Source organism: Mastigoproctus giganteus, chromosome 13, assembly GCF_048544385.1.
Source record: "Mastigoproctus giganteus isolate SK-2022 chromosome 13, ASM4854438v1, whole genome shotgun sequence".
Lineage (NCBI taxonomy): Eukaryota > Metazoa > Arthropoda > Arachnida > Uropygi > Thelyphonidae > Mastigoproctus > Mastigoproctus giganteus.
The window spans coordinates 111,053,138-111,080,318 of NC_143587.1; the positions used below are offsets into that span (position 1 = coordinate 111,053,138).

At 35.3% G+C, this 27,181-nt stretch overlaps 1 protein-coding gene across 4 annotated transcripts in view; it reads left to right on the plus strand.

Moving 5' to 3' along the window:
- Window positions 1–27,181, plus strand: part of Unr (cold shock domain-containing Unr) — a 344,942-nt gene that overhangs the window by 137,120 nt on the left and 180,641 nt on the right. For 2 of the 4 annotated variants that reach the window (XM_090387109.1, XM_090387111.1), the window contains 2 exons: window positions 10,056–10,307; window positions 19,109–19,192. In XM_090387109.1, coding sequence (XP_090243235.1) covers window positions 10,056–10,307; window positions 19,109–19,192 — 336 coding nt within the window. Of the gene's footprint in view, window positions 1–9,790; window positions 9,887–10,055; window positions 10,308–19,108; window positions 19,193–27,181 lie in introns of those variants that run through there. The other 2 variants (XM_090387112.1, XM_090387110.1) reach the window with 2 other exon arrangements.

The window sequence follows — 27,181 nt, forward strand, 5'->3', positions numbered from 1 at the left end:
CATATGAGAAAGGAAATATTTAAAAGAAAAATGTAATGTCTTTTAAATTTAGTTTGAGAACTAAAGAGAATTTGCACTTTTATTCACTTGTCATCTGTATACTTTATTAGTCCCTCATAATGGAAGTAAAACTTAGCATTTCTAACCTGGGTAAGAATAGGAAACCCATATGCAGACAGTTATGAAATTTAATGAGGCTTAAAAGGGAAACATAATGAATTTATCTCTTAAAGTGATTTAATGGCTAAGTTAAAAAAAATAATAATAAATTAAGGTTATTGTTCAACTGTTCATGGTTATGAACTTCTGTACATTCTTCATCTAATTTATTGCAGCTGAAGAAACAAAGCAATTTTTTGGTTGTGTATGTTGCTATTTGGAAGTGAGTGCTTCAAACATGTTTTTGCTTTAGTGTATTAGTAAAAGAGTCTTTGCACACTCTGTTTTATGCATTCACTCTCCATGATTTAGAGACAGCAACAAACTTGTATTCACCAGTAATTGTTTCTTGCATGTGATGATCTCCCACCCGAAGCTTAAAGCCCCCTTTGAAAGGTGACATTTGCAGTGAGTGAGGTAATTATTAGCAGTTTCAAAAGAATCCTATCAGGTATACTTCCAGAAGTATTGAAGTTGGTGATATGCAGTGCCAAGTGGACTTTGAAAGAGGTCCATCTGAATATAGCTAATAAGCTTCATGATTTCCCAAATGTTAATTCAGTCCCTGAACTTTTTTGATCAGTCATACCTTATACAATTCTTATGCCACATAAACAGTAAAAAACATTAAACCCTACTTATCACAACACTTCATTATATACCAGGAATGCTCATTTTTATTCATAGAGGAAAATGCGTTCATTCAACTTCTTCAAAACAGGCAAATTAAATTTCCTTTGTTATTACCATAAAGATTTAATTAAGTCTCCTGAGAGCATAGCCTGGAATAATCATTGGTAAAGTTGTACTTCTTGGCAACTTCACATGCAAGAAACATTTCGAACACCATACACTTATGTTTCTGTTGGTCACTGATAGAATCCAATATTGTGGCATCCCTGGTGACACTAAAAAATTCCACTATGTGATGCTCAAGAGGTAATGTTTAATTTTATGTATAGAGTGATTTCAAGAAACTTGTGGGCTTCGTGAAACCATCTGGCAACCTGAACTAATCAAGGTCACTATAAGGAATTGTGAATTATAATAGTGGATAGATGATGAGTGCAAAAAACTAAATAAATAACCATGCATGTCTATCATCAGGTTAAAATGAAATTTAATATTAGTACAGTATTAGAAAAATGGTGCGAGGAAGGAAGCTTATGCAGTACCACTCAAAAAATTGTGAAGTTTGTTTGTACCCTAAATATACTCTATTTCTAATATTCAGTACAGGCACTCCCTGGCTTACGTAATACTCAACTTATGGAAATTCGACTTTACATACGTTTTTGCTAGCTGATGTAAACTTTAAAAAATCATGGAAACATTTTTCATCCTGTAGGAATAAATGAAAGTATCGTAATGTGAACCCAATAACACAGGGTTTTTTTTTTTTTTTTTTTTTGTTAATTCATTCCAAGACCTCAGAAGTTAATTTTGGCTATATAACTAATGACCTTTTAGAGAACTATTTATCTCTCTAAAAGGTCATTTTTATAATGGAAATTGCACTATACAGTCACTCCTCGTATAATACGCGTTTACACTATACAAATCCGATCATACACGATTTATAAATAGGGGAATGATACCTTATATAACACGAACTGAATTCGCTTATGTACGATTCGCTTTTGTGTTTACGAGAAATGGCAGTTGAATGCAGAATCACCCTAACTGAATGCACGCGATAGGAACGAAGAGAAGATTCTGAAAATGTATTTATATTTTTTATATCAGTAAAGGGGAAACACATTTCACCATAATAACATAAAAGCCAACACGATTCCAGCTATCGGTATAATCACAAATGCAATTAGATCGAGTTTACTACCAGTTTATAACAGATTCCACTAGCAGAAACACAACTGCAAATTGTTTTTGTTTTATGGTAGTAACCCCTAGAAATGTGCTTTAGTAAAATGTGAGGTGTTAATAGTGTACCTCTGCCTTTACGGTGTTGTTTATTCAGTTGCTACACGTGCATGTGCTGCTTTGTTTATGTGTGTATCAAGCGTGCCTCTTCGTTTTGTAATTGTGCTTTATTTCCTAAAAATGAGTAAAATACTTAAAGGGTGTGAAAAGGTGTCCTGGTGAAGACACTGCAGATTCAGAGAGAAAAAGAAAAGCAATATCGATAAACAGAGGCGGACTGGGTCAAAATTCTTACCCAGGAAAATTTATAGTGGCCTCATACTATGGTTTATGGTCAAAATCACATGGCCTACCGGGGTTTCCCTAGTAAGGCTTGCGGCCAGTCTGCCTCTGTCGATAGAGGAAAAAAATATGAAATTGTGAAACGCTTTGAGCGAAATGAAAGACCATGTGATATTGCACGTGCTACAGGCCTAAATGAGGCAATGCAGAGAATTACAAAGAATGCAGAGAAAATAAAAACAACTTTCATAGCAGGAACAACTCAAAGTGTAATTAAAATCCATTAGATTAAGACACAAAGAATTGGAAGAGATGGAATGGCTGTCATCTGTTTGGATAGAAAATCAAACAAAAAACAAGTTTTCTTACAATATAAGCTTAGATGCTAATGCGCCAATAAAATTCAAACCAAACAAACGATAGAAGCAAAAGCATTAGCAATACTTTATTATGTGATAGTCGAAATAAAATACTTACGTAATTTATTACGATAATTTATTGTGTTTGGTAATGTTTTGGTTACAATTGTGTGTTCAATCTTGAGTGGTTGGCACCTAAGCCTATTTTTCCCATAGGGCCTGTTGTTTATATTGCACGATTTTGCATTGCACGAGGGTTTCTAGGAACACAACTATCTTGCAAATGAGGACTGACTGTAGTTTCATCATATGTTCCATTATAAGAATCAATTTTGAACCCCTTTGTGATATTTTTCTAAAACACATTTCTGGAGGTCACTACCATAAAACAATTTGCACTTTCTGGTTTATCGGGCTTTTCTGTTAGTGCAATCTATTATAAACAGGTAGTAAACTTGATCTTATTGCATTTGCGATAATACCGATAACTGGAATTTTGTGGGTTTTTACATTATGGTATTATGGCGAAATGAGTTCCCCCTCACTGAAATCTTCAGTCATATAAAAAAACATAAATAAATTTTCAGAATGGTGAAGGGAAAGGGACCAACGGAAAGTGCAAGTGCTGGCAGTGCTAGGAAACAAAACAAAATTGATTTGGAAATGAAGATGATTAAGAAGTACAGAGCAGGACAAAGTTTGTCATCTATTGCACGGAATTGGGTCTCGCTCCTTCAACAGTGAATATTATTTTAAGGGAATATGTTAAAGGATCAATGCATTTAAGATCAGCAGTGATCACAAAACAACGTTCAGGTGCTATATCAAAGATGGAAAAAGCTATTAATAATATGGATGGAAAATCGGATTCAGAAGCAAGTACTCCTGGGTCCAATGACCATTCAAGCAAAAGCAAGAAGTATTTACAGATATATTAAGGATAAGTATGGCGAACCCCAAGCCAAGTTCATTGCAAGCAATGGGTGGTTTAATAGGTTCAAGCATCGCAATGGTTTCCAAAACATTAAAGTATACAGTGAAGTTGCCAGTGCCAATTCTGCAACTGCAGAGAAATTTTGTGATGAGGGAAAAAACCCTTCTAAATCTCCACAGCCCTCAACTTCCACAATGGCTTGCTTATCAGCTGGAGAGTTAATTTTGGCACGATGCTCAAAAAGTAAAACTTGCTGATGTTATGCCTGTCTCCTCTCTGTTTTTTAATTTCATAATTTTGTAATTTTTTCTGCACATGAGATAAAAATTTGAATAAATAATTCTATTTACATGTTCGTTGAACATTTCCTTTTTTGCTTCGATCAAACTCAGTGCACGTAGTTGTGATTGCTGCATGAGCATTTAGGGAAATTCCGACTTGAGTAAAATTAGACTTGCATAGAGTTCCGTGGAACGCAACCCTTACGTAAGTTGGGGAGTGGCTGTATTGATATTTTTTCTAAGATTGTAATTTCTTTCATTTGCTGGAAATGAGCTTTTAATGGGCAGGCCTCAATGCTGAATTAACTCTTCAGTCATGGTTGTCTTTTTGTAACTTTATTAGTGGCATGGATGACTTTTATATACAATTTAAAATTCATTTTTGTGCTTTTGATTTCTTCTTCCTTTGTAATATCATAATAGTAATTTTCTATATTCTTAGTAATCTATTCAAAGATACTGTAAACAGATTTTAAGTTCCTGGGAAAAAAGCACTGCCATAAATAAGAATCTGACGTTCAACATTGATAGAATATTTGTATCAGTGATGATTATTCTGTCAATCACTCCCATTATTGGTAGAATATTCATAAGTATTTCATGTGCATTAAATAAAGTGTAAAGATATTGATCTCTAAGATATGATCACTATATATTTTGAGAAATAATTGTTATATTTTATTAGTACAATTGTAGAAACAATACATAGGTGAAACAAAATGTGAAAACAGATTAAAAAGAAGCTCATTTTTGTTTAAACGCTATTATAATTATAAGCTGTCATGAAAGTAAAGATATTATAAAAAATTCAAATATTGAAAAAAGAAAGGATCTTTTCATTGAAAAGGATAAACAGTTTGATTCACTCATTGCCAAATATCATGCTTTGATACCATTGGAATTATTCCATAACTGTAAATATATTTTAACTTCATCTGAAATCGCTAATAAAATAGAGCATGCCAATAAGTGCTTATTTCTATCTCATTACTTATTTCTACTTCAACCGTAGTTCTGTAACATAGATATTAGTATATAAGTTATTGTCATTCATATAATAGCTTTATCTAAAAATAATTTCCAACACTCTCCGTCAGATTTAGCGAGTCTGGCAACCTCTTTAGGCCCTGGTAGGTGGTTATTGTTGTGCAACCAAATGTGAAACATTGCAACTGCTTCTTTTTTTTTTTTTTTTTTTTTTTTCTATTTTATTTTCTTATCTTTACCTAAATAATAAATTCCATTAGCTGTCTCTTCTGTGGCTTTTTGCCTTACTAATGAATTAACTCAGAGGATGAGTTAAACAAATATCAAATTAGTTGTAATAAAATCATTATGTGGCTACCATTTTAAAGATTAGATTAAATTAATAAAAAGACATACTACATGAAAACAGGATTAGGAATTTTTATTGAGAAATTCCTCAATACGTAACCTTCATAACTGGAAATCTACATGTCACGACAATACTGTTTCATATTTAGACTGGCAATAAAAGAAAACAATTGTAAACATGAGTAAAACTAAAAATATCATTTTATAAAGTCATGTATTAATATTAAGCAAAAGAAATATACAGCCTATTAAATAAAAGTGAATTTTATCCTGGAGTGGGAAGTTTTTTTTTTTTTTTTTGTCTTTGGCAACATGCCATTGGTTGACACTGATTGGATGGTCATTACTTAATCCATGTGCTTCAATTCTTTGACTTTCTATCTTAGGTCTATACTTCCTTCAGGTGTTGCTTGTGTTGGGCACTGCTGTATTGATCAGCAGTGTCCAACACAAGCAGGAAATGGCTTCATAAATAAGAAGGAAATGGCTACCAGGTAGGTAGCCATTTCCTTCTTGTCGATGAGGATTATGTCTAATCTGTTGTGCAGGATCATCTTGTCCATTGTTATGCAATATAGTTTGTGAGTAGGAGTCTCTAGTACAGTTTAGGGATTGTAATTGTAATACAGTACATATTCTTTGATCAGTTTGGTATTTGTGCGTTAGCTTCTGATGTATTATACTGGTGACCTGGTTGTGTCTGTGAGTGTACTCAGTCTGGGCAATCACCCTGCATCCTACTGTGATGTGCTGCATTGTCTGAGGTCAGGTGATATCACTGACGTGTCATCTGTCACTTTGTGGTCCTTGGCAGTGTATTTCCTGCAGTTTCTGGTGTTGATTACATGGTCCTAGATGGCGAGCATGAATTGTTCAATCCTGGGGAAGTGCCTCCTGCTTGTAAACCATGCATTGGAAGCCATCTTATCTATATAATCTTGATGTAGTCATTGTACTGTCTGCCATAGGAGTACCTTCTTCGCCCTCCTTTGTCTTCATTTCTTCTGTCTTTGTGAGTGGGGTTTCCTTGAGGTTGAGCAGTGTGTGCTGTTTGTCTATCTTTCTTGTGGATTCGTAGATTGATGCTGCATTTGTCTGGAAGTAATCACTCAGGTTCTTAACCTCCTCCTGTTGTTCAGTGAGGTCTTTCAAACTCCTCTTTTCTGCACTATGGCCAACTTTGGGTGGTGTCAGCGGCTGTCATCATTATTCTAGTCTATCCCATAATCTCCTCCATTCGGTGTTGATTCAATCTATAATCCTAAGACATACATTAGTACTCAGACTGTGTAGGTGTTCATGGCTCTGACCATGTTCCAGCCATTCAGCTTTGTTTTGAACAGGCCCTTCAGTCTGGTATTTCTCAGTCATGGCTTCAATCTCTTCACCAGTCTTCAGTTGGTAGTTTCAGCCGACTGGATTACCCTGATGCAATACGTGGGTTTTGCATTTGATTGCATCCTGATAACAATGCTAAACTCTTAGCTAAACCATAATAGCTGCTGGAGTTGATTTTCAGTTGCTACATAGTTTGTCCATGTAATTAGGTGAGAGGGTATACAGGTTCTTCCTTATAGCCATACTTCATGTTGAGTATGGTGGACAGTGGGTTGAGTGCTAGAAAGAGCCACAGTGGACTTTAGGCATCTTCCTGGAATATTCCTCTTCATATTGGGACTGGTCTGATCACAATGTCCTTAACCTTAATGGTGGTCCTCCACTTTGCCATGGTTGCTTCTAGGAAGTGTCAGTGTTGGATTGATTTTGTAGATATTCAGTGTCTTTGTCAACCAGCTATAGGAAAAGGAGTCTAAGGCCGTGCAGTAGTTGATGTAAGTCATGTATAGGTTGTGGTGCTTTCTATAGGGTTGCTCCATAATTGTCTATCAGTGGTCAGTTGCTCCTTGCATTCTTTGCTCATCTGCTTACATCCCTTCTACTGATCGGCCATGATGTTCTTTCTTTCCAAGTGGCCTGATATCTTATGGTCAGGATCTTGGACATTGTTCGGAGATAGGGCTGTACTTTGCCTCTTGTATAAGTAGTCATGGATGTTATCTATTCCCAACATGAGTTCATCAGCTGTGGGACATCCTTATTGACTATTATACTTCCTCCAGAATTTTCCATTCTGTCATTACTTGTATGCCCTTGGTTTTCTTCTGTTCTAGGTTTATTCAGGTAGGCATGGCCTTTATGACTAACTCTGCTGCTCTACAGGTTGCAGCAGAACGAGTGCCTTCAGATTTGTGGGGTCTATTGCCCTGCTTCTCCAGTCAGTATTCCTGTAAAAGGTTTCTTGGTTTTTATCAAATTTCTGGTTGTCTTTTCTTCTGGGCACTTGCTCTGTATTGGCAAAGTCTCTTGCTGGGTGCCAGGAGTTTCTGCTTGAGGGTATTCAGGTATCCTTCAGTCCTCTGATTATAGGTCTCGTGTTTTCTGTGAATGTTGTCTTTCTTGAGAATGGCCTTCACTTTTTTGATAGGCTTCTTCTGTTGCCCCATTGGTACTGGGTCATTTGGCCTCTCTTCACTCTTAGCTCTTCTGTCTTCTGCTGTAGCTTTCTTTCCCATGCTGGTGGCTGTGGTAGCAGCCATTCATTCATCCTGGTGGCTGCTACCACAGCCACCAGGATGAATGGAAGAGAAATGAATGGCACAGTAAATGGCTACAGATGGCATCTAGTGTTACTTTGTTGAGGTGATCTGTGACTTGCCTCAGGAATTCATTGGATCTCTGTTTCAGTGAGGTGTGGATCTTTGTTGGGGTCTATTCCCTCATTCTGCTAGGGCCTCCTTCCAATCTTCTATTCTGGGTAGTGCAACCTTGTCTATTTCCACTTTGGCTTGTAATTGTACTTGCTGTTCCTCTAGTTCTGGTTTGGTTGTGTCTGCATTCGTCGTTCTTTGTAGTTGGCTGCTTACATCCTGCTTGGTTTTTTTTATTTTCTTCTTCCCTGAGTGGTTGCTAGAACAGGAAGCACTTCTAGTTGGTTGTGATGGATGGTCTTGCCTTTTTCTTGTAGCAGCCATACCTGGGGTCAGTGCCACTTGCTCTAGTCTTCCTTGGGAAGATTGTCTGACTTTTTGAACCAACCACCCCTCTGCATTAGGCCTGAACACAAATAAGCTTATCCTGTGCCACAGTTGTTATTATTATTATTATTATTATTATTAGCTATATGGCGCAAGGAAGCCTGAGGCTTATACCTCACCAGCAAAAAAAAAAAAAAAAAATTCAGAATTACCCAGAGAGAGAGAGAGAGAGAGAGAGAGAGAATATGATGATATCCAGCTCAGGACCCTGGGTGTGCCAATCCCGATACTCACCAGATTTGAGCCCCTTGATGCATTATGTTCAATATTGCTACGTGTCATCTTCATCCAGCTGTGGAGGTGGACTGTTATTGTTATTTATGTCAAATGACATAAGGAAGTGAGCTCGCACAGCATTGGCCACAAAAAAAGCTGCCCACCACATAGATACATCCTCTCTAGTAATACGTCTAATTCTTCCTTAATTTATTCAAACCAGATAATCACTTCCACAACACCAGATGGTAGTTTGTTCCAACAATCAATGCTTTTAGCCAATCACTCTGGCTAAAAGCAGATTTGTACAAATCTGTTCTGTAGCCTTTTTCAGTTTAATTTTTTCTCCTTGTGTGAGTATGTTTTCCAAGAAAGAGTAAGAATACCATTTAAGTTTACTAAATCCATTCAAAGCCTTAAACACTTCAGTTAGGCCCTCAATTGTAGCACAGTTCGTATAATTACACTACTTTCCATATCGGGTGGAAAAGACCCAAGTTTGAATCCTGTGAATGATTCGAAGAATTTTTAAGCATATTTTTCACAGTGTGGCAGAGGTAAGGGAGGCATGGTTTTTCTCCTGTCAACTTGGGTTCATTATCCAGCAAACAACAAAAGTAATAGTATTTGCCATTTGATGCAAGGAAGCCACCCTACAATAACAGCTTCAGTCAGGTCTTCTCACAAGTGTGTAGTTTCCAAGCCCTGCAATCTGCAGAACAAGTCTTTTGTGATCAGAATGCCCCTATATGTTCTTGACTAATTTGTTTCCTCTTCTCTGCACCCATTCCAAGTGATCCACATCTTCCTAAAAGGAGTCGTCCAGACCTGTATACAGTACTCAGGATGTGGCAACCATTGCTTTATACAACATAAGCACCACCTTGTCCTTGTTGGCAAAGTTCTTATGCAAGTCTGCACTGCTCAGAGATATTGATAGGTTATCTTTTTGGCTCTCCTATCTGGCCTGATTTTCAGAAAGTCCTTTGTAACTTTGTGCTTTCCACAAACAATCATAAGGTAAGATTGTTTTACAACCATGTTAATTCTCTGAAACAGTTGTTAATTCCATTCAATTAAGCCAAAAAAAAAAAAAAATTGCTTTGACTTGTGATTTTCCAGGGTGAAATTTGTTTCCATTTATCTGGCTGTATATTTTTTGTTTAACATTAACACAGTCTTTTATAACAGCATTTCTAGCTTTCTCATGTTTAAAATAATTCTTTCTCAATTATTGCAGGTACTGAAGACTAGATGTTAATATTATCTTGAAATGTAGCCTTCTAGTCATGAAGAGCATGTATCGGGATTTCTCGATAATAATTCTTAAACTACTTTCATATGGTATGAGTATTTTTATTATTTTATTTTAAACAAGTATCAGTTTCTTTCTTTTTTATTTTTTTTTTTTATTTTTTATTTTTTTTTTTTTTTTTCCTTGAAAAATTTGTAGAAAGTTGTCCCCCCCCCCACATTCTTGAAGTATTAAGCTTCATTTTTGTTTTCTTTTTAGGGTCGTGTTGCATATGAAAATAGAGGAGAATGCTTTTTTCTTCCCTATACTAAAGAAGATTTGGAAGCAAGTGATGCACAGCTTCATCCTGGAGATAAGGTGACATTTCATATTGCTACTGACAAGCATACTGGTAATCCCAGAGCACGAAATGTTATGCTAGAAAAACCACAGCCACAGCGTTATCAAGGAGTTGTATGTGCACTTAAAGATACATTTGGTTTTATAGAAAGAGCAGATGTGGTTAAAGAGGTAAATTATAAAAAAAATATTTCATAATGGGAACACATTTGAAATATTATATAATAATGTTTAAAATTTAAATATTTTTATTTTTGCTGATCTTTGGGGAACTCTTCCTAATTTTAAGCAACTTTAGCCTCAAAGGTTTTTCTACCCAGTGTCATAGCTCATACTATTTGCTAATGCAACCAGAGTGCTGGATAGTGTAAATATTCTGCAGTCATGATGAGCAGCCTTTTTTTTTTTTTACAATGGCTAGTTTAAAGGCTTAAAATTCTGTATCGACAAATGATAGTAAAAAAAAAATTTTAATGATAATTTTATACTTTTATGATTTTGGTTAAGGATGTGTTTCAGAATCCAAAAGCTTCTTCGTGTATATTTTGTTTTCATTGCTTTAGTATTTATCTGTATATTTTATTTTTATTTCTATCTGTATTTTAGCTTATATTTATAGTTTCTGTTATACAGTTAATCCCTGACTTGTGTAAGCCTGAGTTACATAAATGCTGACTTAAGTAAATTTTTTTGGTAAAATCGTAAAGATACTTTCTGTATAATTTAAGAGTGAAATGAAGGAACAATAAGTATAAGTTTTTATTTTCGTTCCCATACAAAACTGTTGGGTTTTTTTTTTTTTTTTACAATGAATAGTTTAAGGGCTTAAAATTCTGCATCAACAAATGATAGGAAAAAAAATTATTTGATAACTTTATATTTTTATGAATTTGGATAAAAGATGTGCTTTCAGAATCCAAAAGCTTCTTCGTGTATATTTAACAATGTTTAAGCCACATTTATCTATTTAACGTGTAAGACACGTAGACTGTGTCCTGTCTGCTATTTCTTTGGAGAATTACACTCTAGCCCTTTAACATCCTTGATGGTATACACAACATTTGAAGAGCCTGGAATGATTTGACAACTTGCCTGAGCAGAGTTTGGAAAAATCTAAAATATTCCGAGCTTAACAACAGACTTCAACAGAGATGAGCTGATGTCTTATGTTACCAAAGAAATTGTAAACTTGTTCCAGCTGGTCCTGGAGAACGAAGATGTAGACAAGCTTGTGGATGGACGAGGTGAAGATTTAAAAACAGAAGACCTAGCCCAGTTGAATGTGCAAATAGTCGAGGAGCAAGGAAGAGCTGAATCTGTTGAGGAACCAGAGCGACCCAAGAAACAGTTCAAATTGAAGAACTGGCAGAAGCGTTTGGTAAAATTCAGGAAGGTCTCTGTTTGATGGAATGGATGGAAACATTAATGTCTTATTAATGCTTCAGGTTCATTTTAAGTTATCTTTAGCTCATTGCACCTGCAGTGTATAAACTTAGATGTGTTGTGTGGTATAGACCAATTTTCTTAAATATGCACACTTTGGTTTTGATTCTCTTAGTAGCCCTTATAAATCTTACATGGCTTAAGAAATACACATCAGTTTTTACACTACAATAATGTGCTTTTTTTCTTCCTTTTATGTTTTCTTATGTGCCACTACGGTTAATTTGCTGCTGTCCCCAGATACAGTTTTTAATTGTTATGGTATATAACTATTTTTCTTCATTCTTCTGAGGATATTATGTGGTTTTTGCAATTTTGACATATCAGGGATATAGTAGCAATATTTTATTAGTCATTCCCGAGTTGCATAAAAATCTACTTAAGAAGTCCTAGAACGTATCTCTTACGTATGTCGGATACAGACTGTATTGTACTTTATATTTTTTCACTATATTTTAATAAAGTTTTATTTCTTATGTTTCGTCAGTAGTTACAAGATTTATTTCATTATGCTTATTCCTAACATACAAGGGCCTTAATATTTGTAGATTATATGACTTTCAAATGTATGAAAATTTTGAAGTTGAAAAAGTGCGCATCGCTCTGAAAGCTTGTTGATGTATATTTTATTTTTATCACTTTTAGTATTTATTTTTGTTTTTATTTATATCTGCAATTTATCACCTTTTCTTTTTAAAGTTACTTCCATCAGTAGTTGCAAAATTAACAGTTTCAATATATGTCAGCATGAAAATAGTCTTCAAAATTGGAAGAGGAGAACAATTGTTAGCCACAATTTATTCGTGTAGCTTGTTCTCCTGCCTATCTGTGGTTTTTCCATGATGACTTCTGCAGTCTTAAATGGCTCACTAATTGTTATCTGTTTCACAACAAATTTTTGCAACCTACTGCTCTTGTTGCTAATGGCAAATTAGTGTCTAATTTTTGCCATTGGCATAAGAGGAAATTTTCTGTTGTTTCTCTGTGCAATATATCATCTCCTTGGGCCATTGGTAAAAAAAACCTTGTCTGTTGTTGTTGTTGTTGTTGTTATTTGGTTTTTAGGAGCATTAGCAACTAAGGCCATATTGCTCCGGGGATGTGCGGTGGTCATTCCCTGACCTTTCCGCGTCCTCCGTATTTGGTGGTGACGGGCTCGAACCCGTCACCACCAAATACGGAGGACGCGGAATACCAAATATACCAATACCACCAATACCACAACCACCAATACCAAATATATCATCTCCTTGGGCCATTGGTAAAAAAATTTCTAAACTGCTAGTGACTTTTTAATTAACTTCAATCAGGGTTGTTTTACATACCAAAAGTCAGTTGTACTTTGCAGTGACTGATATTGCATTGTCATGGTAATGAATTTTGACCAATGACCGACCCGAAGAGGTTACCCAGCTAGTAAAAACAGAAATGATAAACAAAATTAAAGGGAGGGTGAAAAGTAAACCAATTTTAAAAAAAAATAGATTTATTGGATAAATTTTTTTTTAAAAGCAGCATTGCATGACACCCTTTTCAAAGCTCTGAAATCATAGATAGAATGGCAGAAACTACAAAATCTTTGGATAATGCAAAGTTATACATTAATCGGGTTACATGATTAATGTTATGTGATTAGTGGAATTAATCATGTAACAAAGGATATCTGTTAGACAAAAAAAAAATGCCTTTTTTTATGTAATGTCATGGGAACATGTGTACTGCCTTCTTTTAAATTTAAAACTTTGCATTGCAACTGTTGGTCTGAAATCCATTTCAAAACTCAGTTCCTGGGTTTTGAAAGGGTTTTCAGGAGGCACCACCATCCAACTCTGCTTAGCATTTGATATGCCATAATTTTTTATTTAAAGAAGTTTAACAATTACATCTTTGTGAAAAGAACTGTAGTATTGAATGCTGATACATTTTATTCTATAATTAAGCTTTGCTACTTTGCAATATGAAATGGAGATTGAAAAGGGACCTAAGTTTCATTTTTATTTGCTAAGTAAACAAGAATAAGTTGCTACATCATAACTAAGTGAGAATATCAGCCTTCATAAAAGAGTCCAGTATTTGAGCTCATTGTCCAGTAAATAAATTGAGAAAATACTGTACATGTAAATTTTTGGTATTTTTTAATTAGGGTTTATTATTATTTTATAAGTGGGTTAATTTAATTTTATTTTCAGTTTTTATTATAGTTGTTTACTTGATTTTAATAAGTTTGCAACCATCACTGCTGTTTATATAGCAGTGATGTTTTGGACTATTGCTGAGCATTAGCATTAGTAGAGGCATATGATGCAAAAAAGCAAGCTTATGCAGCATCAGCCAAAAAAAAAATACTCCCATTTCATCCCTCCGTTCGTTCCAAATACCTGTCCAGCTCAGCCTTAAATTTATTTAGGCTATTAACTTCCACAACAAGGAATGGAAGTCTATTCCACCAACCAACTACCTGCTGGTAGTTGGTTGGTGGAATAGACCAACTACCTGCAAACTTCCGCACATCTATCCTACATCTGTCTTTCCTCAATTTGAATTTATGCCGTCTCAGGTGAATATTCTGAGCAAGAGGAAGAATCCCATCAGCATTAAGCATGCTCAAACCACTCAAGGCTCTATACACCTCTATCAGATCACCTCGCAGGTGCCTAGTCTCCAAACACTGTAATTTGCAAAACTTAAGCCTTTCTTCATAAGAGTTTGTTCCATTCCCTAATCTTGTCGCTCTTCTCTGTACTCGTTCCAACAGCTCAATGTCCTTCCTAAAATGAGGCCTCCAGACCTGTATACGGTACTCAAGATGTGGCCTGACCATTGCCTTATACAAGGAGATAATCACCTCCTTATCCCCGGGTCCCTCCGTAGCCAGGTGGGCAGGAGCTGCAGTGCGTAGCACATGCTTCTTGATTAGACCGGGGTTTGAGCCTGTGACCACCAAATACGGAGGATGCGGAAAGGTCAGGGAATGACCACCACATATTCCCGGAGCAATATGGCCTTAGTTGCTAATGCTCCTAAAATCCAAATAACAAACAAACAAAACATCCTTATCCCTGCTAGAAAAATTCCTGATTTTATCATTGACAAGACACCATGAGCTACTCTTGCAGACTGTCTGCACTGTCAAAAAACTTCATATCTGCCTGCACAATTACCCCAAGTTCTTTTCATTCTACCACTGTCAGTGTAGTACCATGCAGTTGATACATTACTCTGGGGTTACTGCTTCCCATACTTTGCGTTCAAATTTATATGATAAGTTATTGCCTTTTCTTTCTGTTTCTATCTAGCAGCAATAGATGAGCTGTTTTCAGCAGTCATCCTCCTTGTCTGTTGTTGTTGTTGTTGTTGTTATTTGGTTTTTAGGAGCATTAGCAACTAAGGCCATATTGCTCCGGGGATGTGCGGTGGTCATTCCCTGACCTTTCCGCGTCCTCCGTATTTGGTGGTGACGGGCTCGAACCCCGGTCTAATCAAGAAGCGTGTGCTACACACTGGTGCTCCTTCCCACCTGGCTACGGAGGCGCCCTCCTTGTCTGAAAAATCAAATTCCTCTTTGTCTTGCACAGCAGGCTCATGGAGCATTGCCATTTTTATTTCAATGGTGAAAGCAAAAAATAAATACTGTATAAAAATATTTTGTCAAACATAGACAGTTCACACAGGCTTGCTGGCAATAAAATAAAGTACCATTACACTTTTCAAATAGCATTGCTATGTGTGAGTATCCTAAAAGGGTTTGAAAAACTGTAGAGAAGAGGGCAAGTTGTCTTTTGAAGAACAATCGGTCAGCAGTTACAATACGCAATGTTACAGAGCATTTGATTCTCCAATTGCTATGTAACATATACTAAGTTGCTTACAATACAAATGTCTTTTGGTCATTTCCACCCCCCCATCCATTAAAGATTAAGATGAGTTAGGGGACAATTGCACCTATCACAGAACAATATCTCTCAACAGTTATGGTATCACGCAGTAATTACTTTCCCCACCCACCCTCATGGAGGGAGACCTGGAAAACCTATGTCAACACATGCTGATGCACCGAAGGAAAAAAATCCCCAATCAATGCATGCAAACGGATATTTCATTTCAAACATCCGGAAATGAAACTGAAGGGAAAATGAAAACTGTTTCACTGTGAGATTCCCAACATGTTTCAAGTTGAGAGGCTACAGTGTGATATGAGGAAAGCAGACATAATATAGCAAAAGCTGACCTATCCATAAATGAAGATGATAATAAAATTTATTTCCTTTGTTTCATGAAAATAAAAAAGAAATTTATACTTTGCTTTTGATGGTGAAAACAAGAGATAAATTAAGATTAATACAAATGATTCTCTCCATAGCAAACACACAGTTTTTGCATGCTTGCTGGTAATAAAAATGATATGCACTCATTGTTGCACTTAGCAATCCTTGGTGGGAGGGAGAGCATTTTGAAATATGAAAATGAATCCATACTAGATGCCAAAATAAAACTGCTTACAATAAAAATGCTGGTTTAGGTCATTGCATATTTATATTAAAAACTAGGTAATGATTTCAAGCATTATTAAAGGTATACCTGACACCTGCATCATATTGAGGTTGTGCTGCATGTATTAATAAATATTGAAATACTTATGTTCATTGTGAAAAGTACTAATACAGTAAACCCCCGCTATTTGCGGGGGTTACGTTCCTGAGAAATGCTGCGAATACCGAAAACGCGAATACTGAGTTATGGCTCCCATAGTAATAAAGGGGTTCCGTTTCAAAATATGAAATATATAAGAAAAACTAGTCTAAAATTTTGTCTGTATGTATTATATGTACCTTCATAATATGACTATGTACATAGAAGTACATAGTGAAATACAAGCATAAGGCATCGAAATGAAAATAAGAAACAATTTAATATTAAATGTAATATTTATTAGAAATTTCAAACAAATCTTTCAATCCAGCACCATATCTAAAAAACCTATCCCACCAGTTTCGCTAAAGTGTTGATAAAGGTGTTTTGCCTTTTCACGAATGATGAGTGAACTTAAGGGAATTTTATTTTGAGTTCAGTCTTCTATCCACAGATTTAAAGCTTTTTCCATTTTTTCTAATTTAACATCACGAGTTACAGAGCAAATTTTTGAAGCAATTAGCGCGTTTTCACAGACACTACAGTGAATTTTTTCTTCCGATTTCTTGATTGATTGTACCATTGACTTATTGATTTTATAATGTTTTGCCACTGACGAGACACTTTCACCGTTAGAAATTTTGTCTAATAACTGAATTTTAATTGCTAATGTCATCACCTTCTTTGATCTTTTCACAATTCCCTTGTTATTCGTAGCCATATTTTTGTAGGTGAAAGTGACTTAAAGTTACTTTCTTCTGTTAACACACTTGAAAAAGTCTGTTTACCCTAACATCTCTGTGCAAAATGGAGATTTTTCACTTTTGTAAGCATATAAATTGATAAATTTAATCAATTTATAAGCATTTAAATTAAAAGCAAATGACGAAATCTTCCATGACAAGTGCATAGCACATACTGAACAAGGATCAGCGAGAAACATCCACAATTTTGTCACCCCTCTCCCCCCACCCACTGAGCGCTGTTTTGACCGGGAAAGATGGTTTTAGCCATGCCCGTGTTTTTTTATGGCGGAAAATGTTCACGGCGATTTAAAATTCACATTTTATGTTTCATTTTATAGGCGCACTATAGCCTCAGTAGCTTATGTGCCATTAAACCTCCATAACACACACAAGTTTCATTTTATATTAAATCAGCGACTGCGAATAGCGGGGGTTTACTGTATTTGATAAGGCAAAATTTTGAATCCCCCAGCTGAGGTTTTAGTATTTTTATTGTATTATATTTCATAAATTTACATTTCTTATAGGTGCTAGTATATTTGAATTACATTTCTTATATAGGACCTAGTATCTTTTATTATACACCCAGGCCTCGCATAATGAGAGTTCGATTAACGCATTTTTTCAGTTACCACTATTTAAAAAAATTATACAACTTTACATGATGCAAATTTTCAGTTACCATATTTTTTTTTTTTATGTGATAGTTTAAAAAGATTTGAATCACATGTTGGACGGGCAATAAAGAAACGTTTGCCTGCTGCCCACCTCAGTGTAAATCGCATGTTGGACGGGCAATAAAGAAACGTTTTCCTGCTGCCCGCCTCAGTGTGTTCCATCAACCATTGGAAGAAGACATGTTACTTGTTTGTCTCCTGCTAATAAAGTCAATGCAGACTTGCATTTAAAAATTCTAATTTTTAAATGAGCCAGATGAAAATGTTACCCACAAAGGAGATGACGATAAAAAAACTAAATGAAATCTTTTGTAACGCAGAGAACCTCAAACAAAAGGTTTGAGGTTCTTTGCGATAGTTATTTCGCCAGGGCCCAGAAAAAATTGTTTTCGGCTATTGGAAATTGATTGATGAAAAGAGAAAGTCAACACTATTCAAATATTTCCGTAACAAATTGTTTCTTCATTGTGTATTTTATGTCAGAGGTGCCCAAACTTTTTCGGTTCGCTGTACCCCTAGCTTCTCAGTAATTTTTTCACAGCGCACCTAGACCAAAAGAAATACCTAACAGTTCCGTTTATGAAGTAGTTAGATCCAAACAACTTAATAAGAAATGTTGAAACTGAACCACCTCGAGCTAGTAGTTCGCGCGGTGTCTGACAGATGTCAAATATCGCTGTTTCCCTCAAATTTAAAATATTCTGCGGCACACAGTTTGGAAACCGGTTTTATGCTTTAAACATTTAATTCCATAATTATTTTCATCATCTTTTACATGGTATACAGTTAAAAAGTTATTTAAAAGGTATTTTTAAAATTCTTTATGGACATTCCTGAAGGTCAAGGACCAATTAGTTTTCCTATTGACTATTTTATTCGATTAACACATTTCCGTTTTGAACAATGCACTAGCCGGAAGAATTAAGCGCATTAATTGAGGTTAGCTTGTATACTTTTTAACATTTATCTGTACTTAATTTTTAGGATTTTAGATGTACTTTATTTATTTTTGTTTTCTAAATAAACTACTTTAATTTTTATATTCTGCTGTTTAGTCAGATGGTTTGATTATAGTGGTATTAAAATTTGTATTTATTAATGCTTTTCAGATAAAGTAAATCTTAATATGATTTTTAATAATAAATAATTAAAAATCGTTTATTTTGCATGTGTTCTAATTCTGTTGATAAGGACCCAAAATCCAGAAAGCCTCTGGGTGCAAGTTTCTAAATAAAGGGTCCAGTACTGCACTTACATTCAGTGCATTATAGACATTGGGGAGTGCACATATTGAGTAAGTGGGGTTTGTTTCTGTCCACTCCAGTGCATCTGGTGGCAGACACCTAAGCAGTGCCATGCCACAAATTTCATTTATGCATTTTTATTAATGCATATCTAGAAAAATGGAATTTTAAAATTCCAGCACTTATTGAGCAAGTACTTCATAAATTTTTTTTTTTTTAACCATCTTTTTCAGATTTTCTTTCATTCTAGTGAATGCAAAGATTTCAAAAGTTTGAATTTAGGAGATGATGTTGAGTTCAGCATTCAAACCAGAAATGTAAGTATATTATTATCTTTATTTTTATTTAAGTGACTTAATATTATTACTTTTAAATATATGGGGTGTGGCAATGAAGTCCCCAGACTGGTGCAATAAAAATAACACAAAGTGAAGGAGCTAAAAACTGGTTTTATTTTCATTCCAAGTAATCACCACCTGATTGAATGCACTTATTATACCATTATAAGTTTCTAAAAAGAGTCAGTGAAGGCTTCTAAAGAGTTCAGTTTGGTGGTTTTTTCCCATCCTTCATGTGCTCAACATCTTAAAAATGCATTTCTTTGGGGGCAGTTTCCATCTTGGGAAAGAGGAAGTCTGCAGGTGCCAGATCAGTAGGGGGTATGGCTAAACTGTACAATGCCATGTTTTCTCAGAAGGGTCTGCATAACAAGTGCAAAATAGGTGCAACAAGAACTAGTTGCCTTTCTCTCAAAATTGTGGCCTCACCCAGGGAAGGTGTTTCAATATCTTTGAAGCACCCATACATAGAATGCAGCATTGATATTCTCTCCCCCTCCTTTCAGGTACAAATTCCTTGGAAATGGTGGAGTTTTTTTTTAATGAACACTGTTCATTAAAAAATAAAAAATTATCAGCATAGTCTTGATCCTGGACTTCTATAAACAACTTTTTGGACCTTGGTAACGATTTTGAAGTCCACTGCATGGGCTGATGTATCATCTGTGGGGCGTACTGAAACACCCAACGCTCTTCTCCAGTGACAATACAGTCAAGGAAATTAGGATTATTTTGATAAGTCTGCATAAAGTCTTTGCATGATGATTCTATTCATTGCCTCTGCTCATCTGTGAAGCTGTGCAACACAAATTTTGCACAGACCTTCCTTTTCCCTAAGCCTTCATGCAGAATTTGAAGAATTGTCTCCTTATTCATATCCAACCTATCCGTTCTGAGTATCTAACAATGATCTCTTGCCAAAATTTCTGAACTTTTGCAACTGCATTAATTTCAAGATGCTAATAGATGACCACATCTTGGGTCATCGCAAACATCCTCACATCAGTCTTTGAACTACTTATGCCATTCAAATACACTGGTATGGCTTAATGTGCCATCACCATAAACAGTTTTAACATTTCATATGTTTCTATTGTAGATTTTTCCAATTTAAAGCAAAATTTGATATTTGTTTGTTGCTCCATTGCAAAATTGTGACAAGGAAAATTAATGCTAATGATTAAACTGGTTGTTACTTGTCCCTTGTCAATCTATTGGACAATCTCTGGACCATCTGTTGGAGGAAGTTTTTGAACTGCAATATTCCACTTCTATTTATTTTGAAACTTGTCGAACATGACTGCAACAGCACAAGTCTGTGAACTTTATTGCTACTCCTCATATTTATTTAAAATATAAAAATGAGTAAATAAGAAAATATAAGATTTTATTTAAGATGGGGGTAATTGTGCAGGCAGATATGAAGTTTTCTGAGCAGTGCAGACGGTCTGCAAGAGTAGCTCATAGTGTCTTGTCAATGATATACAGGAATTTTTCTAGCAGGGATAAGGAGGTGATTATCCCCTTATATAAGGCAATGGTCAGGCCACACCTTGAGTACTGTATACAGGTCTGGAGGCCTAATTTTAAGAATGATGTAGAGCTGTTGGAATGAGTACAGAGGAGGGCAACAAGATTAGTGAATGGAACAAAGGGTTGCTCTTATGAAGAAAGGCTGTAATTTTGCAAATTACAGTGTCTGGAGACTAGGCACCTGTAAGGTGATCTGATTGAGGTGTATAAAGCCTTGAATGGTTTGAGCATGCTCAATGCTGATGGAATTCTTCCTCTTGCTCAGAATAATCATTTGAGAGGGCATAAATTCAAATTGAGGAAAGACAGACGTAGGATAGATGTGCGGAAGTTTGCCTTTAGCCAGCGGGTGGTTTGTGTGAACAGACTTTCATACCTTGTTGTGGAAGTTGATAGCCTAAATAAATTTAAGGCTGAGCTAGACATGTAATTGAAACGAACGGAGGGGTGAAATCGAAGTGGGTTTTTTTTTTTTGTTTTTTTTTTTCGGCTGATGCTGCATAAGCTTGCTTTCTTGCATCATATGCCTCTACTAATGCTAATGAATTTAAATATAATTTTAAATCTGAAGAGAATTGATATTTATGCTTTGTAGTATTGATTTTTTAAATTCTTTATTAATATTTGTAGAAGAATAAGAGAAATTTACCTCTATGATACATAGAACACTTCCTAATGATACTCCAGCAAATAAATGAATATAAAATTAACACAGTGATTACAGTAATAAAATTAATTAAAAAAAAACAATTAAATAAGTTCAACTCAAATTTTGAAAAAAGACCTTCCTTCATGAAGCTGACAGGGCTTTTCAACCATATGTCTTGATCACAGGAATGGAAATAGTCAATTATGTGTGAGCCAAAATCTTAAATAGATTATTTGCCTTCTCACATGTGCGTAAAAGACCACGAATCAGAGATTAGACACGGACAACGAACGTTAATAGAATTCTCGTGTAACTTAATTTCAATGGTTTCTGCAATTAATAGTCTAGTGTAATTATGTTGGAACTAAGTATTTTGGTCTCATTGAATAAAAATGCATGGTTTTTGTTAATGGCATGAAAGGCCAATTCTGACACTGCTAAACGAGAACACAGTCACTGAAAGAAATGTATATCAGGTCATTTACTCTTGTATCGAAAGCAGAAAGGACTGAGCGATTGTTCAGTACAGCATGTAATTTCTCTGTTGGTCTGGCCACAATTTTAAATTCGGTATCTTTTCGTCTAAATACCACTGTTCTACATATGGGACAGAAATAAAGTATTTTTTGATGTTACTATTATTGGTTGGTGTAGTGTTTTGTATCCTATCCTATCCTTAGCTTTTGCCCTAATTTGGTTTATTGTAGCAAGGGGGTAACCTTTGTTTAAGACTGCCAGTTAACTTCCATATTTCTAAAGCAAATTTTGTTGAATATTTATAGGAATTAAGAAATTGATTAAAAATAATAGACCATTTGTAGATGAATAGGTGATAGCTGTTATAATGCAGCAACGTACCGGTGTGTGTTGGTTTATGGTAGATGTTAAATTGGACTTTATGCGCTTTCCAAGTAAGCATAAAATTTAGAAAATTTAATGGCTTTGTTTCAGTATTTTCTCTTTCTAATTTAAAATTGAGTCTAAGATGAATATTATTAAATTAATTTAAAATGTCTTGAATAGTGTCACTATCAGTAATAACCAGAACTTCGTCTAAATACCTCCATAATATGGAATTAAGGGGTAGAAAAGGCACTAAATGTATATGCCCAATCATTGAGAGGTAGACCTCTGATATTAAGCCACTTAGACTCGATCCCATTGGCAAACCAAAAATTTGTTTGTATACCTTCTCAAAAGGTGATGTGGTTGGCTTCAACTAAGAGGTAAATCAATTGAAAAATTTCTTTAATAGGAAGCTTCATATAATTAATAAGTATAGAGTTATTATTTAGCAAATCCAAAAGAATATTTAATGTGTATTCAATGTTACATTAATATATAACGAAGTAACATCTAGTGAGAATTAAAGACTGTAGACTCGTGATAATGATAATTTATTCTCACTGGATGTTACATTCTTATGTAACGAAATAACTGAAATAACATCCAGCGAGAATAAATTATCATTATTGCTGAGTCTACGGTTGTTAAGGTTATTAAATAAAGCATCGTAGTTTTTTTTTATCCCAAATTGTATCGCCTGTCTAAAGGGTTTTATAATATTATATACATGTGGTGTGGCTAAGGTTGGAAATGCAGAGTCCCTGTAAGAAACGATGGGGGCGAATAGAATATCTGGTTTTATGCAGTTTTACCTGCCCAAAAAAGTGCTGGGATGTTGTAGGTTCTGGCCTTCAATTCCTTTAACTGAGACAAAGTAATATGGTCATTTTTGCAATATATGGTTAACGTTTTATTGTGCTGATTGACCAAATTGGTAAATAGTGCTGGGTCTACTTTAAGATAAGTGAAGGTATCTGATATAATTAAATCTAACTTATTAATATAATCAGTTTTATCAAGTATTACAACTGTATCTCCTTTGTCTGCTCTCCGAATAATGTCTTTATTTTCCTGAAGGTTACGTAAAGCTGAAATTGAATGCCTGTTCAATTTAGGAAGCCTTTTATTTTATTCACCACTTGAATAAATCTTTTTGTGGGACATTAGAAAGTCCAAATTCAATATCTGTTGCGAGCTGTTGTTTAGGTAGCTTGCGAGGTGGTAAATTTTATTTCAATCCTTTGGGTAAAAGTGAAATCTGGTCCTGCAATAGCATATACGAAGAAAGATTTGTAACCTGTTGATATGTAGGCACGTTGGGTAAGGGAGTGTTCAAGAAATAGCTGAAGCGTTCCGATTGTGTGAAAGCACGTACACTTGGGGGGGGGTTGTAAACAAACTCGTATGCATTTGGCCATAAGCTTTGTTAACCAGATTAACCAAACCAGATTCATATGAGTGCTTCTGTAACCCCTTTATATATGTACAATGGGCCAACACACAATTCAGACATGTTCTCGCAAGCTTCTGGCCAAGATATGTTAATACTGTTCAAGATAAATGTAGCATATCACAAATTGGCTTCCATTATCCAAGGTGTGGGTGATATATCCAAATCTCTAGTTTCATTTTCTGCTTACAAGCTCACAACAGTTGTAAAACCATTATTAATCAATCCAACTATTTTGAATGGATTGAAAGTAGAAATGTTCTCTTGTCCAAATGCTTATTTAAACCTTCTGGTCTCTTGCCAAAGCAACTTCTGTGTACCTATATTTCCACCATCTGTTATAACCTGATGGTTCTAGTGCTTCTCATTCCATTCAGCACTTCCTGTGTCCTCTAACAGAAGGATGTTAGAATTATGAATGATCATGGTGGTATTTCTCCTTGTTCTCAAAACGTGTGCTCCTGTTTTGTGCCATGGTGGTTTTCCTTCAGCATGAAAATTTGCTCACATCCAGCTAGTTCCTGAAAAGGCTGACAAATCCATCTCAGCTGCTTCAATCTGAAACTCAAGCAATTGCGTTTAAATTGCAGATTTGTGTTTGGCATAAAGGTCTTCTAAACAAGCTCATATGTTAAGAATAGCACCCCCCCCCCCCCCAATTGGAAAAGCAAGTTTTTTTTTTTTTTCTGTGACTACTCAGTGCAGGCTTTGGTTGATGACTGTCTCTTTTGACTTCTCGACTTATGCTGATATCCCCCAGGGTTCGGTTCTTTTTCCCATTCCTTTCGTCTTGTATATTTATGACCATCTCCACCGATTCAATTCCTATATCTAGTTTTGTTGATGATAGAATACTACATTCCACCTTTCAGTCTGAGAAACATAGTCCTGCACAAACAGTTTCAAATTTTCTAATATCCTTGACTAATTCCTTAAAGTGTCAGTCTCCAGTGACGTAGACCAAAATTGGTTAACTTCAATCCTTCTTAAACTCAGTCCTGTCTTATTTCTTCCGAAAATGAGTCTATTGCTCCAGTGCTTATTTTCAGTGACACTCGGATTTCCATGTCAAACAAATGGCCCAATGTAAGAATCAAAGTGGCTGCTATGCGAGTCCCTAAACTTTTTTTTTTTCTTTTAATCTATTTTCTGTATTTAAGTGACTGATGAGAAAATTGCGAAATAAGTATAAATAGGCAAAATATATGATAAGAAGTTTAACAACTGGCATGACCATATGGATATAGTGCTTCTGTGGCTGTAAGATGTACAGTGACCAATGTTATGACCCTTTTTTTACACATATATACAAATCACACCTGTGCAACGTTGATATTGATTCTGATAGATGAAAATAATGTTAACCCTAATGCATCCCCCCTTGTTTTTGTTAGTTCTTTAATACCCCCATGTTTGTTCATTAACAGAGTTGAATAGAGTCATCAGGCATATGGAACCATGTGCAGTTTAATAAATCTTGTGGGCACAGTTTTATTTTATAATGTTCTTTTTTTTATAAATTATTAATTTCATCTGTGATATAATAAATATTATAGATATGGATATCCCTCAAACACTGTGCTTTAATAATATAACTGATTATTATTATTTTTTTTTTTTTTAGAAATATTACTTGCCAATTTGGAAAACTAATTGCTCGGAAATTAAATGCTTCTCTTTTATAAATTTTAGTACTAATGGTGTGGGCTGCCTCCGTAGCCAGGTGGGCAGGAGCAGCAGTGCGTAGCGCACACTTCTTGATTAGACCGGGGTTCGAGCCTGTGATCACCAAATATGGAGGATGCGGAAAGGTCAGGTAATAACCACCGCATATCCCCGGAGCTATATGGCCTTAGTTGCTAATGCTCCTCTTCTTCTTCTTTGTCCTCGCCTTCTTCCCACGTTCATATGGGGTCAGCATAATACTCCATTTCTTCCTCCGTCGTCCGTTCCTCTAAAGAACAACTTATACCCTTCACCGAGCTCTTTTGCTTTATTTCCCTTCCACCTAGCCTCTTGTAGGCATAGGATCTTCACTCTTCTTCTTTGCATCAAATCCATAGTCTCTCTGCTCTTTCCATTCATCGTCCCAATGTTCCTAATTTAACACTTTTCAACTCCTTCTTCATCTCTAGCTGAACTAACTTCTTTAACTGGATTCGTCCTTTGTTCGGTAGCCCTGACACCTCTACTTTCCATCAATCACCTTTTGTTTTGGCATAGTTTTTACAACCGAATGCCCTTCCTGACGTCAACCCTCGCCATTTATCCGGGCTAGGGATTTAAGCTGCCGATCTGCCAAGCCTTGCGCAGCTATATAGAAGTGGTAGTTCTTATACAGTGGTGATGTCGCAATTTAATAATTTTACGCAATTTATGCCAAATTTCTAATCCCACTGAACAAGTAGGTGGCACTGCTGTAGTTTTTATTTCATGAAAATGTCTGACTCGGTAGAATGACTGTGACCTCGAAAATAACAGTAATAAATAACTCAGCAACATGTGAGTTGCTAATGCCCCTAAAAAAAAACCAAATAAACAAACAACAATAACTAATGTTGTTATTTTGAAATAAATGTCCAAATAAGAAGTTTAAGTGATTATTACTGTTACTATGTTCAGTAATTGAGTTAGGTGAGTATGTATCTGCAATTAACTGTCTGATAATTTGGTTGATTGAGTGTGAACAGGTTATGCACACATATTACATATATAATATTGGTGTAAATACACCATAGTTTACCCATAAATTTAACTACAAATGATGCTGTTACACTACTTATGTGGTGTAACAGCATCATTTGATTATACAGTGGGCCCTCAATTTAACGGCCTAATTGGAGAAAGGGATGTCCACTATTGCCGAAAGTCCGTTAAATCAAATGTATTTTAAAAATATATATTAATGGCGAACTTAATGTACAGGATGTATTATAATGTATAAGTATGAATAAAATATAATGTACATTGAGTAATTTATACACGCCACTAAAACATCTTAAAAATAAATTACGATAGGAACCAAACTTTATTTTAATTAAACATGTCAAAAACTATACAATGCAACTAATGTGGAGTGTTTCCACCACCTTTTTTTTTTTCCTTAAAGCTCACACAAAGTTTTCATTGTGAACATTAGTTTTTTTCATTTAAATCCATTTTAGAGGGGTGGGGGAAAGGCTTTAAAATTCTTAAACTCCATTGAATAAAAAAAGGTTAAAAATAGATGCATAATATTCAGTATTAATATTAACTTAATTGAAAGAATCACAACTGTCATATGGAGGGAGATGTGTTAATTCCTTACTGGTAGAGGATTCTGGTGAAACAGGTCCAGTTGATGAAGTGGTCTTGAAGAAATCATCAAGTTTCAATTGCCTTACACCTTGGTGCTGCTTCCTTATTACTGTAGATAGAAATTCTCTAAAATGTTCGTAATAAGGAAGCACATCAGGGTCAGACGATGATTCAATATAATGTATGATGTTAT